Source organism: Podarcis vaucheri, assembly GCF_965113315.1.
Source record: "Podarcis vaucheri genome assembly, chromosome: 10".
Classification (NCBI taxonomy): Eukaryota; Metazoa; Chordata; class Lepidosauria; order Squamata; family Lacertidae; genus Podarcis; species Podarcis vaucheri.
The window spans coordinates 54,583,589-54,600,266 of record NC_138748.1 but is presented as its reverse complement, the minus strand read 5'-3'; the positions used below and the strand labels follow the sequence as shown (position 1 = coordinate 54,600,266).

Below are 16,678 nucleotides of genomic sequence, written 5' to 3'. Positions count from 1 at the left end.
ACTTTCCTCCTGGCTTCTGCTCTCTGGAAACTCTCATGCTGTATGAAGACAACTGCTGGAAGGACTCGAGGGGACGAAGCATTTTCTGTCTGCAATATATTTACCGCACGCTCCAGAGTCATCTCTCCTTCTGGATTCCTGGGGTGATTTAAACATGAACACTTTGTAAGCCCAGACTGCAAAATGAGCACCAGTTGAACTAATGGATGTTCTTTAGCAGGTTGCGAATGTCAAGCAACAAACCTGATTAAGAACAACACTGTAAATAAGTAATAGATCTGGTGCCCTCCGGATGTTGCTAGACTGCAACACCCATCACCTATGGCAGGCTTCCTCAAACTCGTCCCTCCAGATGTTTTTGGCCTACAACTCCCATGATCCCTAGCTAGCAGGACCAGTGGTCAGGGATGATGGGAAGTGTAGTCTCAAAACATTTGGAGGGCCGAGTTTGAGGAAGCCTGGCCTATGGTGACTGCTGGCCATGCTGGCTGGGACTGATGGGCGTTGTGGCCCAACAACTGCTAAAGTAACACTAGGTTGGGGAAGGCTGGATTAACATACTTTCTGTGCTATAAGCTTTTATGGGCCATATCCTGTTTTGTGAAATACATGAACTTACCGCAGTTGGCAAAGGTAAGTAAAGAGATGGGTACAGAGGAGGGGAAAGTAAACAGTGGGTATAAAATACCAGGAAAAGCACAAATTAAAGTAAGGCACATGCCCATACCCTACATCTAAAGCACTATGAATCCATTTTAAACAGTCATGGCTTCCCCCAAAGAATTCTGGGAGCTGTAGTTGGCTAAAGGTGCTGAGACTTGTTAGGAGAACTCTCCTCATAGAGATCCTTGGGAAGAGAGATTAAGCCGCTCTGGGAATGGTAGCTCTGGGAGCAGGCAAGCACCTCTCCTTTCTCAACAGTAACAATGCAACAACAATAAATTAAATAGCCAATGTTCGGCTGTCCTTTCATGATGCTAAGAATCAGCCACCTGAGACGGCCGACTCACTTTACCCAACGGTAGGGCTAGCCCTGCTTGATCTCAGCACACTATGTAGAATGTAATAGGTAAGAGTGGCACCATCACATGCTTCAGATGTCACTTGCGGTACAGTTGCAAATAAATAAATTACCGCTACTGTTGTATATCTCTGTACACAACAGGATTCCTCCTTTCCAAGGTTCTACCTTAGATGCTGGACTACAGCCCCAGTTAGCCTGTTGTGTTAATGCATCAAACTAGCATGACAGAGAAGCCAACACGTGACTCTTAAGAGGGAGTAGTCTTTACCCACATTTTTGCATGTACTTAAAAAAAAACCCCAAATAGCCTTATAAATTAAGTAATATTAAACATTAGAAAAGAGCAACCAGATTAAATTTAATTGACTGAAAATGATTAAATGGTTCTAACTGGGGAGTCAACGCATTATGCCCTGCCCCATTCAATGCTGGTTTCAAGCAATGTGTTTTGAGCTCTATCCATTTTCTCCTACACTTCTCAAGTGATGATGAAATCAAAATGTCAGCTGCTTATATCTGCACTACTGAGCCAACCTGGAATCGACAGCAAACATCACAGTCACCTGGGAAATTTCAGCTGTCCTGTTCAATCCAGTTGTTATCCTAACCAGAAGTTCAGTTCTTGTTCTGACCTGACATCTTGAACAAACCCTTTCTGTCCTCCTGACATTGTATACCTTAACAGCTGCAAAGTTAATTTCCGAGTACAGAAAATCATGTTCTTATGACTCAGTAGACTGGAGTAGGAATTCCAGCAATGAGTAAAGCAAGATATCGTTATGAAAACAATACATTCAGTGGTTCAATAGCAGTGGAAATAAAAATGATCTGCTGCCTTTGGAAAATAGTTTATTCCGACAACACAATCCTGAGCATGACTGCTCAGAAGCCCCTTTAGTTCAATGGGAGGGAAATGTGCAGTGGCTAAAGGATATGTTATGTAAGATACATGTGCAGTAAGCTCCATGTCAACATGGGAAGGTTAAAATAAAATAAGCTCCAAGAGTGCCTACTTGCTGAGTATGCGCGGAGACAAGATGAGCCGGATTCTTTCTTACATTGCTAAGCCTTGTCAGGATCTTTGCTGGATTTGCAAAGTCTCATGAACTGGGTGCACTGTTCATGAAAACTAGATAAGAGCAAGATGTAAAGCACTGGTGCCTGGTGTGTCTAAAAAAACATAGGGAGCAGCCTTAGACGAAGTCAGACCGCTCTGACGGGATGGTAAACAGTATTTCCATGCACTGCTCTGGTTTTGCTAGAAGCGGCTTAGTTATGCTGGCGACATGACCCGGAAAAACTGTCTGTGGAAGTGGACAAATGCCGGCTCCCTCGGCCAGTAAAGTGAGATGAGCGCTGCAACCCAAGAGTCTCTGGTGTGCTTTCAAATGACACACTTACAGCCAAGTCTAATTTGACCCGTTAAGTTGCTTTCAAAGAAGCATTCAGCAAATTCGCTAGGCTTTCTGGAAGAACAGTGGGATATAAAACGTAAACTAAAATAATTATTTTACCGTAAGCAGCCTGATTTTAGACCAGGCTTTCCAAAGCTTGAGTCTCCAGATGTTTTTGGCCTACAACTCCCATCACCCCTAGGTAGCAGGACCAATGGTTGGGGATGATGGGAACTGTAGTCTAGAAACAGCTGGGCAACCCTGCTTTAGACCATACTTCATTACTACAAAGGGGCACAGAGCAATCCAAAGCATATTCTTATGCACTGATGGCAAGGGGGTGGAGTTAAACTTTACCCTGCTTGAGATCCAATGGCGCTGGCCCGTTCTTGAAGCATGTGTCCACTTCCTGCTGCGGCTGCCATAGCTGCTGTCATCGCCATCCTCCTCCCTGTCTCAGCGGTGGTGCTGGTGATCGAAGCTGGTTGAGAGGCCTCCCTTGTGCTCTGCGACCTGACCGTTGTCTGGTGCCAGCTGGACCTGTTCTGAGACTGCCTGTTCTGAGACCAATTTTGGGAAGCAACAGGAGTCCTGACTTGTCCCGTGGCATAACCAGAAGTTGGGTAACTCTCTTTCTCCAAAAGGTTGTTCATGCTCCGACTGGTCCCGATGCGCTGATAGACTGGTACCCGTGGGCTGTTTGGGACGCTGTCAACCTCTGTGTCATTACCAGACCCAATGTAGAACTGCCTCTGCACAGCATACCTTCTGCTTGCAGCATTCTGGCCACCGTAGCCAAGGATTTCGGAGCGAGCGTACCTCGGAGGCACGGCACCGGATCTCTTGCTTTCGCCATGCCTCACAGTTAGAGCCCTGTGGTAATGGAAGTCGTTTGGGTAGTGTGCCAGCTTGCCAGGGCTGCCATTGGGGGAAACCTCTAATCTCTTCAAGGGCTGCCTTTGAGATGTCTCTTCCATGCCCCTGTAGGAGCTATAGGAAAGGATTCTAGGCTCCCAGCCATTTTCATAACTGCTTTGCGATCCTATCTGTTAAACACACGAAAAAGGGACAATACAGTCAAGAAAAGAACATCACGATAAGGCAGTGATATGGGGTGGAATGTTTTCTGGGGGAAAATTCCTTTGGTATATGATCCCATGGAAAAATGTGGCCATCACCACGTCTTCTGGAAACTGAGTCTGTATGCACTTTGTGAGGAAGTATATCCTGAGCCCTTTGTATTTATTACATTTACAGCTGCTCATTCCTCCAGGAAGCTCAGGGAAACTGCATTTTACCATCATGATAAGCCTGTGAGGCAGGTTAGGCTAAGAGATATTGGTTGGCCCAATATTACCCGGTGATTTTCTTGAATGAGTGGGGATCTGAAGTAGAATGCTCTACCTGTTTCATCACCCTGGCTAGCATAATTCCCCGCTCCTTCTTTCCTAGCACTTAGCTGTTCAGTATTCTTTACATTATGAGTTCCTGGGACAAATGTCCCATCTGTCCAATAGATGTCTCGGATGTTATTAGCAATGAGAGTCCTTCACAGGAGGTTAAGTTACAGTTGTACAGTTTCCAAAGCATTTCCATTGCCCTATACAACATATAAAAACTTCAGTATTTCCTCAAAGGCTTGCACAACTTTCCCATTCTACCTCCTTTCCAGAGCACTTACTTTTTTTGTAATCTAGCAAGAAAACTACATGCAACTACAACAGAATCCAAGACTGAGAACACAGAGAACTCTGTGAGGCAGGTGCAAAGGAGGCTATTGATAATGGAGAAAGCAAGTAATTAGATAAATTCAGACACTGTAATTAAAAGCTGGGAGATGTACTTAAGTTAAGCCACACAAGATGATTTAGTCTACACAGGGTCCACAACCTGTCTGACAAATATAAACAAAGGCAGAATTCCTCTTGGCTCATGTACAATCAAAAGCTCTAGTGTCTGAAATAAGGATTAGTTTCCTTCCGGGAATCTAATATTGTACGCAAGAATAGTTAGCTCCCTTAAACATTTCTGATCCTGCTTTGTAAAACTAAATACACCATTCCTTCCTCAACCTCAAACACATCGCTTTTGTAGCAACAATCTCTCTTTCCGTCCTTCGATTATCACATTATCGATAACATAAAATGGAGCCCATTTGTCACACAATGGAACTGGGTGACTAAGCCAATTTTCCTCAGCAAGTCTTCTATTTAGGAGATTACTTTTGTTTGTGGAATTATAGCAACGCTTAAGATATGGGTGGCCTTCAAGCATGAGAGGAAAACTCAGCAGGCATTCTCAAGAGTATAAAATGGATGAACCTGACTATGATCCAGCCATTATCCATCGCAGCAAAGCAAGGAGGACAGGCATCTGAATTCATTTATACATCCACTGTGTGTGTGCATATTCCTTCAGTGTTCCTTACCTGATAAGATGGATAGTATGAAGTTCCATGAGGAGGTCTTGAAGCAAAGTCTGTTTCATCTGCTATGAACACATATTCTGGAACGCTGGCAGTCCGATGCAGACTCCCTGTACAAAGGCATGAGAAATACGTTCACAGCACATTGCGCACATTAATAGTGAACTCAGGTGCTGAGCTATGACAGCCTTACCGTCAAAATAGGACTCACTGAAAATTAAGAGAGGCGCATCAACATGCTCAAGAGAACCCTGCAAATTTTGCATAAGTAGGAGGGATAATTTTAAGAGGGTCAAAATGCTGAGCCAACTACCTGGCTGAAGCTCAGCAACTCTGGGTCTGGTTAGTGCTTTGGATGGGCGACTCACATATCATGGCTTCCATGATGGAAGGAATATGAATAAAATTAAATAAATAAATGTGTTACATTAGTGAGGTCAGTATTAATAAGAGCAACAATACCAACAATAGCTTAGAAGTGCATAACAGTTTGCAAGTCTATCCTTGCCATAGGTGATCTTAAATTGAGGAAACTGTTCATGCAAGATGACAACTACACACTTTCACGCTGTGGGTGTGTCCATAAACCGCTGTGTTTCTTCTCATTCCTCTACCTCTACAGCTGATCTCCCTGCTTTGACATCTCTTTAATCACTCAGTTACAAACCACAGCAAGCAATACTGTTCTAATCCCTATCCTCACATTACTTTAAAGGCAACCAGCAAAATTCTGCACATTTAGAGCAGACATATGGCACAGGGTGTGCAGGGCAGGACTGAGAGATAATGAAACTCTCACATCCGTACCTGGAAGGTTCTATTGCAAATGGGAGAGGCAGAGAGCACTGGATCCGAGGAGGTCATGCTATTTGAACTGTTGCTCTGTCTCCTCAGCCACAATCTGGTTTCTGTCCTAATTTTAAACAAAAAATTCTCCCAGGCTGTATCTCTCAACATACGGTCCCCCAGCAAATCAAGTCTGCTGATTAAAATGGATTATTTGTCTATGCAATGATGGGGGCCTGCAGGACTCTTTTGAGGTCAGAAAAGCTGGGCGGGATTACTCTAGATGGCAGCAGGTTTTAAAAAGTGGTGAAAGAGGTTACTTGGTCAAAACCTTAAAAGGAGACCTAGCCAAGAACACGGTGGGATTTTCCTCATTGGATATTTTCAGAGAAAAGGCTAGAGAAACATCTTTTAGTGCAACACTTCATCCTGGCACCCTCCAGAAGGTTTGGACCACAACTCTTATGTCCTGGCTGGGGCCAATGGGAGCTGCGGTAGATCAAAATATCTGGACCAGGGTGGTTTATACATTCCTACGGAAAGCACAGGCAATGCATGTTGAAAAGACAGCCACTAGCTACCACCCACAGGTAGATGAGGAGAGCTGATGGAGGGACCGGTTGTAACTGATGAGGAGTGTCTGGTTCATATGTTGTAGGTCCTGCTACCTGCACCTAATACAGAATAACCTGTGCAGTCAGTTGGTACAATGACAGTGCCAGCTGTTAGCCCCCTGTTCAGGCAAAGAGTGGTGGTACAGTGGTGCCCCGCAAGACGAATGCCTCGCAAGACAAAAAACTCGCTAGACGAAAGGTTTTTTCGTCCGCGATTTGCCTCGCAAGACGAATTCCCCTATGGGCTTGCTTCGCAAAACGAAAACGTCTCGCGACTTTGTTTCCTTTGTGCAAAAACCGTTAAAACCAAGGGTGCTTAGCTTGAGCAGCTGCAGTTGCGACTTGGCTTCGAGGAGCAACTGTTAGCACGTGGTTTGGTAGCCTTTTATCAGACTTTGCTCACTTTTGAAGATTTTCCAGAACTTTTCCAGAACTTCTCTTTCATCCATTTGGTAAGTTAAACTTTTATAACTTTTTTTGGGGGGGTTGGATTTTGGGTTGGGGTGTTTGGGATTCAAGGACTTGGTGTTGGGAAGGGGTTTGCGATAATCTGGGGGCTTGTGGGCCTTTTTTTGGAATTTTTATGATTTTCTGTGACCATTGGGCATGGCTGTTTATTTTTGAAATTTTTTTTTCTGAGTTTGAATTTCCGAGTGCTGGCCATGTTGTTATTTTTTGAAACTTTTTTTTGTCTGGGTGGGGAAGCAGTTGGGGAGGGGTTTGCAGCAGTAGGGGAGGGGCTGGGGGAGCAGTTGGGGAGGGGTTTGCAATTTCTGTGTTGTGGGTGGGTTGGTGCGTGTCTGTGGGAGCAGTTGAGGTTTTTGAAGACATTTTTTAAGCCTTTTTGAAGCTTTTCCTAAACTTTTTTTGCAGCCATTTGAGGTTCCTGAGGACTTCGGTGGTTGATTGTTGAAGCTTTTCCAGAACTTCTCTTTCATCCATTTGGTAAGCTAAACTTTTAAAACTTTTTTGGGGGTTTTGGGATTTTGGATTTGGGGTTGGGGTGCTTGGGATTCAAGGAAGGCCTTGGTTCTGGGTTTTAATTTCTGTGTGGTGGGTGGCTGGGTGCTTCTGTATTTTTTGGGTTTGAAGCACATCACTGATTTTTTTCCCTGTTTCTTAGTTTACGAAGGTAGGACCTGTGCTGCCATGGGACCCAAGAAGACTGCTGCTGCGGTGGCTGGCGAGAGGAAGAAGGAGAAGGTGACGCTGGAAATGAAGAAGGACATCATCCGGAAGCACGACGGCGGAATGCGTGTGACGGACATCGCCAGGGAGTACGGCAGGAACCCATCGACCATCGGGACCATCCTGAAGATGAGGGAGAAGATCATGGCGACTGATGCAGCCAAGGGAGTCACCAGGATCATGAAGAACCGCCCAGCTGTCCTGGAGGAGGTCGAGAAGTTGCTGCTCATCTGGATAGAAGAGAAGCAGCGTGCAGGGGACACAGTGTCTGAGGCCGTCATTTGTGAGAAGGCCAAGGCCTTGCACGCAGACCTCGTCCGGGAACAGCCAGGAACCTCAGCCGAGCCAGAAGTCTTCAAGGCTAGCAGAGGTTGGTTTGACCGGTTCAAGACAAGATCTGGCATCCACAGCGTGGTCAGGCATGGAGAGGCTGCCAGTTCTGATGTTCCTGCGGCTGAAGAGTTTGCAGCGGAGTTCCTGGAGCTTGTGAAGACGGAGGGCTACGTTCCGCAGCAGGTCTTCAACTGCGACGAGACCGGGCTGTTTTGGAAGAGGATGCCCAAAAGGACTTTCATCACTCAGGAGGAGTCCAGGCTGCCTGGCCACAAGCCCATGAAGGACCGTCTGACCCTGCTCTTCTGTGCCAACGCAAGCGGCGACCTGAAGATCAAGCCCCTGCTGGTGTACCACTCGGAGAACCCACGGGCCTTCAAGAGACACAAGATCGACAAGGAGCGGCTGAGTGTCATGTGGCGATCCAACAGCAAGGCTTGGGTCACATGTGTGCTGTTTGTGGACTGGGTCAATCTTGCTTTTGGCCCTGCTGTCAAGCAGTACCTGCTGGACAACGACCTGCCGCTGAAGGCTTTGCTTCTGATGGACAATGCTCCTGCCCATCCTAAAGGCCTTGAGGTGGACTTGTTGGAGGAGTTCAGCTTCATCAACATCATGTTCCTGCCGCCTAACACCACGCCACTGCTCCAGCCGATGGATCAGCAGGTCATCGCCAATTTCAAAAAACTCTACACCAAGGAGCTTTTCAGGCGATGCTTCGAGGTGACTGACTGCACCACCATCACCCTGCGGGAATTCTGGAAGGACCACTTCGACATCGTCACCTGCTTGAAGATGGTCAACACGGCCTGGAAAGGGATCAGCCAGAGAAATTTGAATTGCGCTTGGCGCAGCCTGTGGCCGGACTGTGTGGCACCAAGTGACTCTGATGCACCAGAGTCAACAGTGGTGCAGGACATTGTTGCCTTGGGGAGGACCATGGGCTTGGAGGTCACGGAGGAGGACGTCTGCGAGCTGGTGGAGGGGCACGACGACGAGCTGACCACCGTGGAGCTGGTCGAACTGCAGGCAGAGGCTGCGCAGGAGCAGGTCTCACTGGAAGAGGAGGAAGCAACTGAGGAACGGCTGTCCTCCGAAAGACTGAGGGACATTTGCCTGAAGTGGAAGGAGGTGCAGACTTTTGCAGATCTACACCACCCTGAGAAGCACGTGGCACATGACGCTGGGAACTTTTATGATACGAGGGTCATGTCGTATTTCAGGGACCTGCTGAAAAGGCGGATAAAGCAGCAGACTATGGACAGGTTCTTGACCAAGAAGCAAAGAGTGGAAGAGGAGCCTTCTTCAAGTGGTCCCCCAGAGTCTTAGAAAATGTACTGTATACTTTGTTGATTTTTAAATGTTTTTCTGTCATGTTTATAAAGTTAATTTATTTTCCCTTAAATTTTTGAACTGCTCTTTACAGTATGTGTGACTTTAAAGAGCAGTTAATAAACTGTTGTTGTACCAAATTTGGCTTTGTTTGGACTTTTTTTGACCATAGGAACGCATTAATTGATTTTCAATGCATTCCTATGGGAAACCGTGCTTCGCAAGATGAAAAATTCGCTAGACGACAAAAATTGCGGAACGAATTAATTTCGTCTTGCGGGGCACCACTGTACTTCTAGTGTACAAACTGGGCTCCCACTCCTCTGTTGCAAGCCGATCCCTAGCTGGCTCCTTAGGGGATGGTGTGTATAAGCACTGGAACTCAGTGTTTGTGGTTTTGAAGTGCCTGGTAGCTACCACAGTGAACTGATGTGATGGGATGAGTCAATCCTGTTGGCAGACAGAAGTTTGTGACCTGGGTTGCTGTTCCTCTGTCCTACTCCTCTCGGTCCACTCCGATTGCTACTAGGCACTGCACAGAACACCTCTACCCTTCCCAGTTTTGTATAATGCAGTGCTGTCTTTTCAACTGACCCCATGCCTTGTGCATCACACCATAGAAAATCAGGCAAGTCCTATGAAAGTTTATATAGGTGCTCTATAAAGTGTTGTTTTGATTCCGATTCAGAATGCACAGGCCTTGGCCTCAGGGCTGGCTTCTAAACAACAGACTAAACATGTCATGCAAACAGAGCAGAGGTAGAAGGTGCAAGATCAGTTAGAGTACAGATGCAAATGATATTGAGATGGGAAAAATTTCACACGGAAAATGAAACAATTTATAGCTTGCCTGTTTCACATATAGCCAGAGATCAGCAAACAGAAGATGCTTGTCCATATCCACCACTGACACAGATACTGCACGTTTGCTGTGATGGCATTCGTGCAACTTCCAGCGTCAGATTAGAAAGTGATAATCCTCAAGGAACGGTTTTGTGGATGATCAGTTGTTAACCGAGATTTCAATTTAAGTTTCTACAGATTAGGGCTTAAAGCATTTGCCATCTTAATCAGGGCGATAAATCAACCACTGCCCTGTCTCTAATTGGACTAAATCAGAGCTGTGCCCTCAGAAGCAACGTTCAGCTAGGATGGTACTGTAAACCAACTTCACAGATACCCACTCCAATGGAGCAGGCTGCAGTTCCATTGATGGCGCTATAAAACCACAGGTGGGGAATCACCAGCCTTTGGGCCAAATCTGGCCAAATGATAGAATCATAGAGTTGGAAGGGACCCCATGGATCATCTAGCCATCTAGACCCATACAGGGATCAAACCTGTGACCTTGGCATTATCAGCACCATGCTCTAACCAACTGTGCTAACCCACGAGGCCGTTTTACTCAAATGATGGCCACCTGCCCCACACCTGACATTGTATGTCCCACTGTCAGCTGACGGGCAGAAGGAATAAATCCTGCTTTTTGCTGGCTTGCAAAGTACTATGTATGGGGGCTCCTAAACACATGAAAGCCAGGAACCACAGTAAGTCTTTCACTCAGCATTTCCCCAAGTGTTAAGCAAAGGCTGGCAAAGCCCCTTGCACTGTGGTTCAACTGGTTGTCGGTTCAACCGGCTGTTATAGATGCTTGGCAAGCGCTGCACAAGGGACTTTGACAGATGGATGGGACATCCCACCTGTCAATCACCTGCCATCGTCTGACAATACAATGGTAGTTTATATAGGTGCTTTGTAAAGTGTTGTCCCACCCACCTGCCAAAGGTGGCCCTCGAGGGTGGGGGGAGATAAGCCAGAAAAATTCCCAATCCTTCCTGGAAATCTTCCTAGGTGTGTCCATGTGTCTCTGACTGCTTATTATTCTTATTTATTAAATTTGCATTCCACCCTTCATCTGAAGATCACAGGTGGTTCACAGCATAAAAAACCAGAACACAAAATATGTAACAAAAACAAACCAATCTCTCTCTCTCTCTCTCTCTCTCTCTCTCTCTCTCTCTCACACACACACACACACAGCCTGCATATAATTCATACTCAACCCATTTGTTTAATACAGGGATTTCCAACTGGTCGACCGTAATCGACTGGTTGATCCCTGGGAGGTTACAGTCGATTGTGGGCTCTCTAAGTGCCCACACTTTTCCTTTGTGGAGGAAAAAAGAACACCCTGCCCCGGCCCCTCGCCCTGTCCTCCATTCACACATGATCGCTAGAACGAAAGATGGAGTTTTTTGCTGTGAGGCTGATTGTTTCCTTTTTTTTTTTTTTGGCTATTACTATTATTTATTAAATTTCTGTACTGCCCTTTATCCGAAGATCACAGGGCAGCTTACAATATAAAAAAACAAAAATACATACCATAGTAACAAACAGACAATACCACCCCCAATATTATTATTTATTAAATTTTCTGTTGCATAAAGTACAGTGGTACCTCGGGTTAAGTACTTAATTCGTTCCGGAGGTCCGTTCTTAACCTGAAACTGTTCTTAACCTGAAGCACCACTTTAGCTAATGGGGCCTCCTGCTGCCGCTGTGCCACCGAAGCACGATTTCTATTCTCATCCTGAAGCAAAGTTCTTAACCTGAGGTAATATTTCTGGGCTAGTGGAGTCTGCAACCTGAAGCGTATGTAACCTGAAGTGTATGTAACATGAGGTACCACTGTATTTGCTTGCCTGCTCTGCCAAAGGCTGATTGTTTCCTGAGTGATCTTTTGGTGAGTGACTTTTTCCTTTCCCCCTAAAGACCTGCCCCTCTAAAAAAAAGGCCAACAGCTTTGACCTGAACCCCACCCCCAAAAGGGGTAGATCACTGCCAGTTTTTTATTCTGTGAGTAGATCACAGTCTCTTGAGAGCTGGACGTCCCTGGTCTAATAGATGGGCCGGCTCTGCAGCTAACTCACAGGAAAGTTGTAAGGATGTGGATTAAAAAATGGATGCTGTTCTTCTACCTGTGCAGGGTGGGATTCACATCTAATACTGAACTCAGGTGGTGCTTGCTGACAGAAGTGGATCTAAAACAGGGCCACTGAGAAAGGAGGAGATTATCAGCATGCTCAGATGAACGCTGATGTTTGCAGAGACACAATAACGCTTTTTACAAACAACCAGCCCAATAACCAAGTGAGTACAGAGGACACTCAGTCACCACGGAATGCCGAGTCAGTTGGAAAAGAAAGACAAGCCTTCTTTGTACAGCTCAAATCAGGTAAGGGTGTGTATGTGTTCAGGTGCTGCTTTTGCACAAATCAGCCCCACCCCTTCCTGTCCCAACCTTTATACATTCAGCATGAAAGTCTGGAGACTCTAACCCTGTTCAGCAGAATACCATTAGAATCCTCCCTGCAGATATTCAAGCATTGGGAGAGGAGGCGAGAGGAGTCCAATGGGAGGAGTTGAATGCCCTGTTCAGAGGAAATTGCTGGCCGCAAGCCTGAACAGAAAGGATCCTGTTAGGAAGGAGAACACACTGCAACATTTTGCTGCAGGTCCATTACATCCAGAAGCCAGTTACCAACAGCCATCCCGTTCCAGTGTAGATTAAAGCAGGCATAGTTGTCAAAGGCTTAGGGTTACAGGAATTGCGGAGACAAGATAGATTGGCTCACATCTCTGGTGCCTTAGACAGCACCTGTTTTGACTTTCTCTCGTATGTATGAGTGAATGGTTGCCAACACATTTGCAACACTGGCTGTGCAAAGATTCACTTCACAACTGATGCTGAATAGCCCAGCAACACATTCGCAGGGATCCTGCAGTGTCTACAATCTGTTCTGTTTCCTCCCCAGGGACCCTTATCTTATACGGCTCCTTCACACAGCCTCCTGGTCCCCAAATTAACAGGATGTTGGGCATCTTGCCAGCAATATGCAAAAAGCATATAATGGGTCAGGCATGCTTAAACCATTTTTGTTTTTGAAAGCCCTATGCAGATTTTTTTTTGTTTTCAAAAACCCATGCAGATTTTCGAAAGCCTGTGTTGATTATCTTTTGAATGTCTTTAATACCTGTTTTTAACAGTCTTGTATTGATAATCTGAATGCTTTGTTTTTTGTTCAGGTAGGTAGCTGTGTTGGTCTGACGCAGAAGAAATATATTTTTAAAATTTAAAAATTGTCCAGTAGCACCTTAGAGACCAACAAAGTTTGTTCTTGGTTTGAGCTTTCTTATCTCATTATACACGATAAAGCTATAAAGCTATTTTTGGCCATCTCATCCCTTGCTTTTTCCTGTAAGACCAATTGCAGTCATTCAGCCAATCACCCAGTCCCACCACCCTTCTGAGTAATACACCTCCCCTATTATTATTATTATTATTAATAATAATAAAGGTCTGGTGACTTCTGTTTCAGTGTATCTGAAGAAGTGTGCATGCACACAAGCTCATACCAAGAACAAACTTAGTTGGTCTCTAAGGTGCTACTGGACAATTGCTTTGTTTTTTGTAAAACACCTAAAGGTTTTATTACAAACAAGTAGTGTATAAATTTTGTTTAAAAAGAAATAAACAAATTTCAGTAACATTCAAATAAGACTTCAGCCTTAAAATCAAGATGTGTTACATTTACCCTGCTTTACAGATAAACATAGCATCAGAACCCTTAAAGCAGAGTTTTAAACATTGGTACAATTCCTTATTATTCTATTTTTTTTAATAATATTTATTGCTTTTACAACAATTTAAACACTACAAAAAAACAAAGAAAAAACAATACATTACAATACAAAGACACTGCCTTACACTAAAACATTAAACTAAAAAGACAAAACAAAAACAATTTAAAAAAACAATGTAAACAATTTAAAAACACATCAACAAAGAAAAGAAAAGAGAAAAAATTTCAATGTCTTATCTTTCTTTCACATATTTCCACGACCTCCTCACACCTCCCTTTTTGTATTCAACTTCTATTAATTATTTCAGCAATTCCTTTCCATCTTCCCCTGTTTCCTATCCTATAATTATCTTAACACATTCCAACCTTATTTTTCTTTTAATACTCTATTAATCTATTTGTACTTAATTCCTTATAACCTTTCTACTAAAGCCATATCACTTCATTCCAACATTCTTCTAGCATTCCTTAATTTTACAATATTTCTGTAAATAGTCTTTAAACTTTTTCCGGTCTTCTTCCACCGACTCTTCTCCCTGGTCTCGGATTCTGCCAGTCATTTCCGCCAATTCCATGTAGTCCATCAGCTTCTTCTGCCATTCTTCCCTGGTGGGTAAATCTTGTGTCTTCCAATACTTCGCGATGAGTATTCTTGCTGCTGTTGTTGCACACATAAAAAAGTTCTATCCTTCTTTAGCACCAATTGGCTGACCATGCCCAGGAGAAAGGCCTTTGGTTTCTTAAGGAAGGTATATTTAAATACCTTTTTCGTTTCATTATAAATCATCTCCCAGAATGTCTTAATCCTTGGGCATGTCCACCAAAGGTGAAAGAATGTACCTTCAGTCTCATTACATTTCCAACATTTATTATCAGGCAAATGGTAATTTTTTTCAAGCTTAACTGGTGTCATGTACCACCTATAAATCATTTTCATTAAATTTTCTCTTAGGGCATTACATGCCGTAAATTTCATACCTGTGGTCCATAACCGTTCCCAGTCAGCCATCATTATGTTATGTCCACAATTCCTTATTATTCTATTCGGTATGTAACTAATCTAATTTAGGCATCTCCTGCTAGTGTTTTTTTGCCAGAAATACATGAATACCATGTCTGTCTAGAGATAGATTTAGTGGCTTTCCTTCAGCAGCTTTATCTCATTTAATTAGCAAACTGGGCTTGTCAAGGGCTCTGCTCTGATCTAGCAATTGGGTTACACAAAGTTCATTTTGGTTAGCTTGCAGGCTCTGGCAATTCTATCAGGCTAGCTGAGCTCTTGGGCAACTTTCTTTAATTGCCAGGAACATCATCTTTAAGGTTTCCTAGAAGGCTGGCTGACCCGTTTCAGAGAGATAGCTCCATGCCTGTCTGCAAATGTGGAAGAGAGTCTTGTGGATGCACTTTAAGACTAACAGAATTATTAGGATTCCTGCACTGCAGGGGGTTGGACTAGATGACCCTCGGAGTACCTTCCAACTATGATTCTATGATATATTAAGACATAATATTTTGTTGACTAAGGTAAAGGTAAAGGTACCCCTGCCCGTACAGGCCAGTCGTGTCCGACTCTAGGCTTGTGCGCCCATCTCACTTAAGAGGCCGGGGGCCAGCGCTGTCTGGAGACACTTCCGGGTCATGTGGCCAGCGTGACAAGCTGCATCTGGCGAGCCAGCGCAGCACACGGAAATGCCGTTTACCTTCCCGCTAGTAAGTGGTCCCTATTTATCTACTTGCACTTTGACGTGCTTTCGAACTGCTAGGTTGGCAGGCGCTGGGACCGAGCGACGGGAGCGCACCCCGCTGCGGGGATTCGAACCGCCGACCTGACAATTGGCAAGTCCTAGGCGCTGAGGTTTTACCCACAGCGCCACCCACGTCCCAGGATTTTGTTGACTAGAGTACGCTTAACCAGTTGGTGGGCTCTACTCTATGAATGTGTATGCCACAATAAATGATTTAGGTGTTTTAAGGTGCCAGAAAACTCTTCCAGGTTTGTTCAAAGCAGAAGCAATTATGGAGAACAAAGGCTAAGCAGGGAGATTAGATTTCAATGCGAGAAGGAAGCGAGGCTTTACAGCCTTAACACTAGATGTCTCTTCTTCAAAGCTGGAGAGTTGGCAGGCCTATCCCTAAGCTGCACACACAAGGAGAAAGTGTAGCTCATAACATTGAAGAATTAAGATGCAACACATTTTGGAACCTACCACAATAAAAGTATCTGAAGTAAATAAACAATGGGATTTGTCAATAGCCTTTGGATGCCTTCAGAGTGGTCCTAAATAAACATTGTTACTTCAGGGGTAGGAAACCACAATTTCAGGGACAAAAAGCAGATCACCAACAAGCCTCTCTCACTGCCCCTCAAAACTGTCTCCCCCAAGGACACACCTCTCATTGTCCCAATATGCACTGCAAATATTTTTGCCTGGCAGGAATTCATCCTTGAACTCAGATAATGCCTGTTGATTGTCTGAACGGAGGATAGAGAGGGGTGTGTCAGAGTATGTGTAGAAACAAGCCTCCGGTACAAAGGTTACTTTTACAGCTGTTGCTTCGCCCACTTTTGCCTTTGGCCCTGCCCACCACTGGCATATGGCCCTCAAAAGGTTGCTCAGAAGGGACAATGGCCCTCAAGGTGAAAAGATTTCCCTGCTCCTCCCTCCCTGGGGTTGTGGCTAATTTGTAATCAGGGCGATAATTCCCCTTATGCTGATACACAGTATTGCAGAAAAGAAACTGAACGATATCCACAAAATATGTGAGTCTGTTGCGTACACGCCTATTTGTTCAGTGATGTTTACTGTTTGGCAAACGTTGCAGCAATTGTGAATAAATGGCTGGTTTTATGTTCCCAGAGCACGGTCTAACTGAGGGAGGGCAAAAGGGAAACCATAGTGCAAAATCGGGCCCTACCCCAAGTATTGACTGCAATAATT

At 44.7% G+C, this 16,678-nt stretch overlaps 1 protein-coding gene and 1 pseudogene across 3 annotated transcripts in view; both read right to left on the bottom strand.

Annotated features, from left to right (window-relative positions):
- LOC309542042 (general transcription factor IIF subunit 1 pseudogene) overlaps positions 1-16,678 on the bottom strand; it is a 213,901-nt pseudogene that overhangs the window by 101,829 nt on the left and 95,394 nt on the right. The window lies entirely within an intron of this gene.
- The window catches only part of PKP2 (plakophilin 2), a 51,475-nt gene that overhangs the window by 29,255 nt on the left and 5,542 nt on the right, over positions 1-16,678 (bottom strand). For both annotated transcript variants that reach the window (XM_082240488.1, XM_082240487.1), the window contains exons 2-4: positions 4,847-4,953; positions 2,776-3,464; positions 3-138 (exon numbers count right to left, since the gene is read on the bottom strand). In XM_082240488.1, the coding sequence (XP_082096614.1) occupies positions 3-138; positions 2,776-3,464; positions 4,847-4,953 (932 nt within the window). The remainder of the gene's footprint in view (positions 1-2; positions 139-2,775; positions 3,465-4,846; positions 4,954-16,678) is intronic.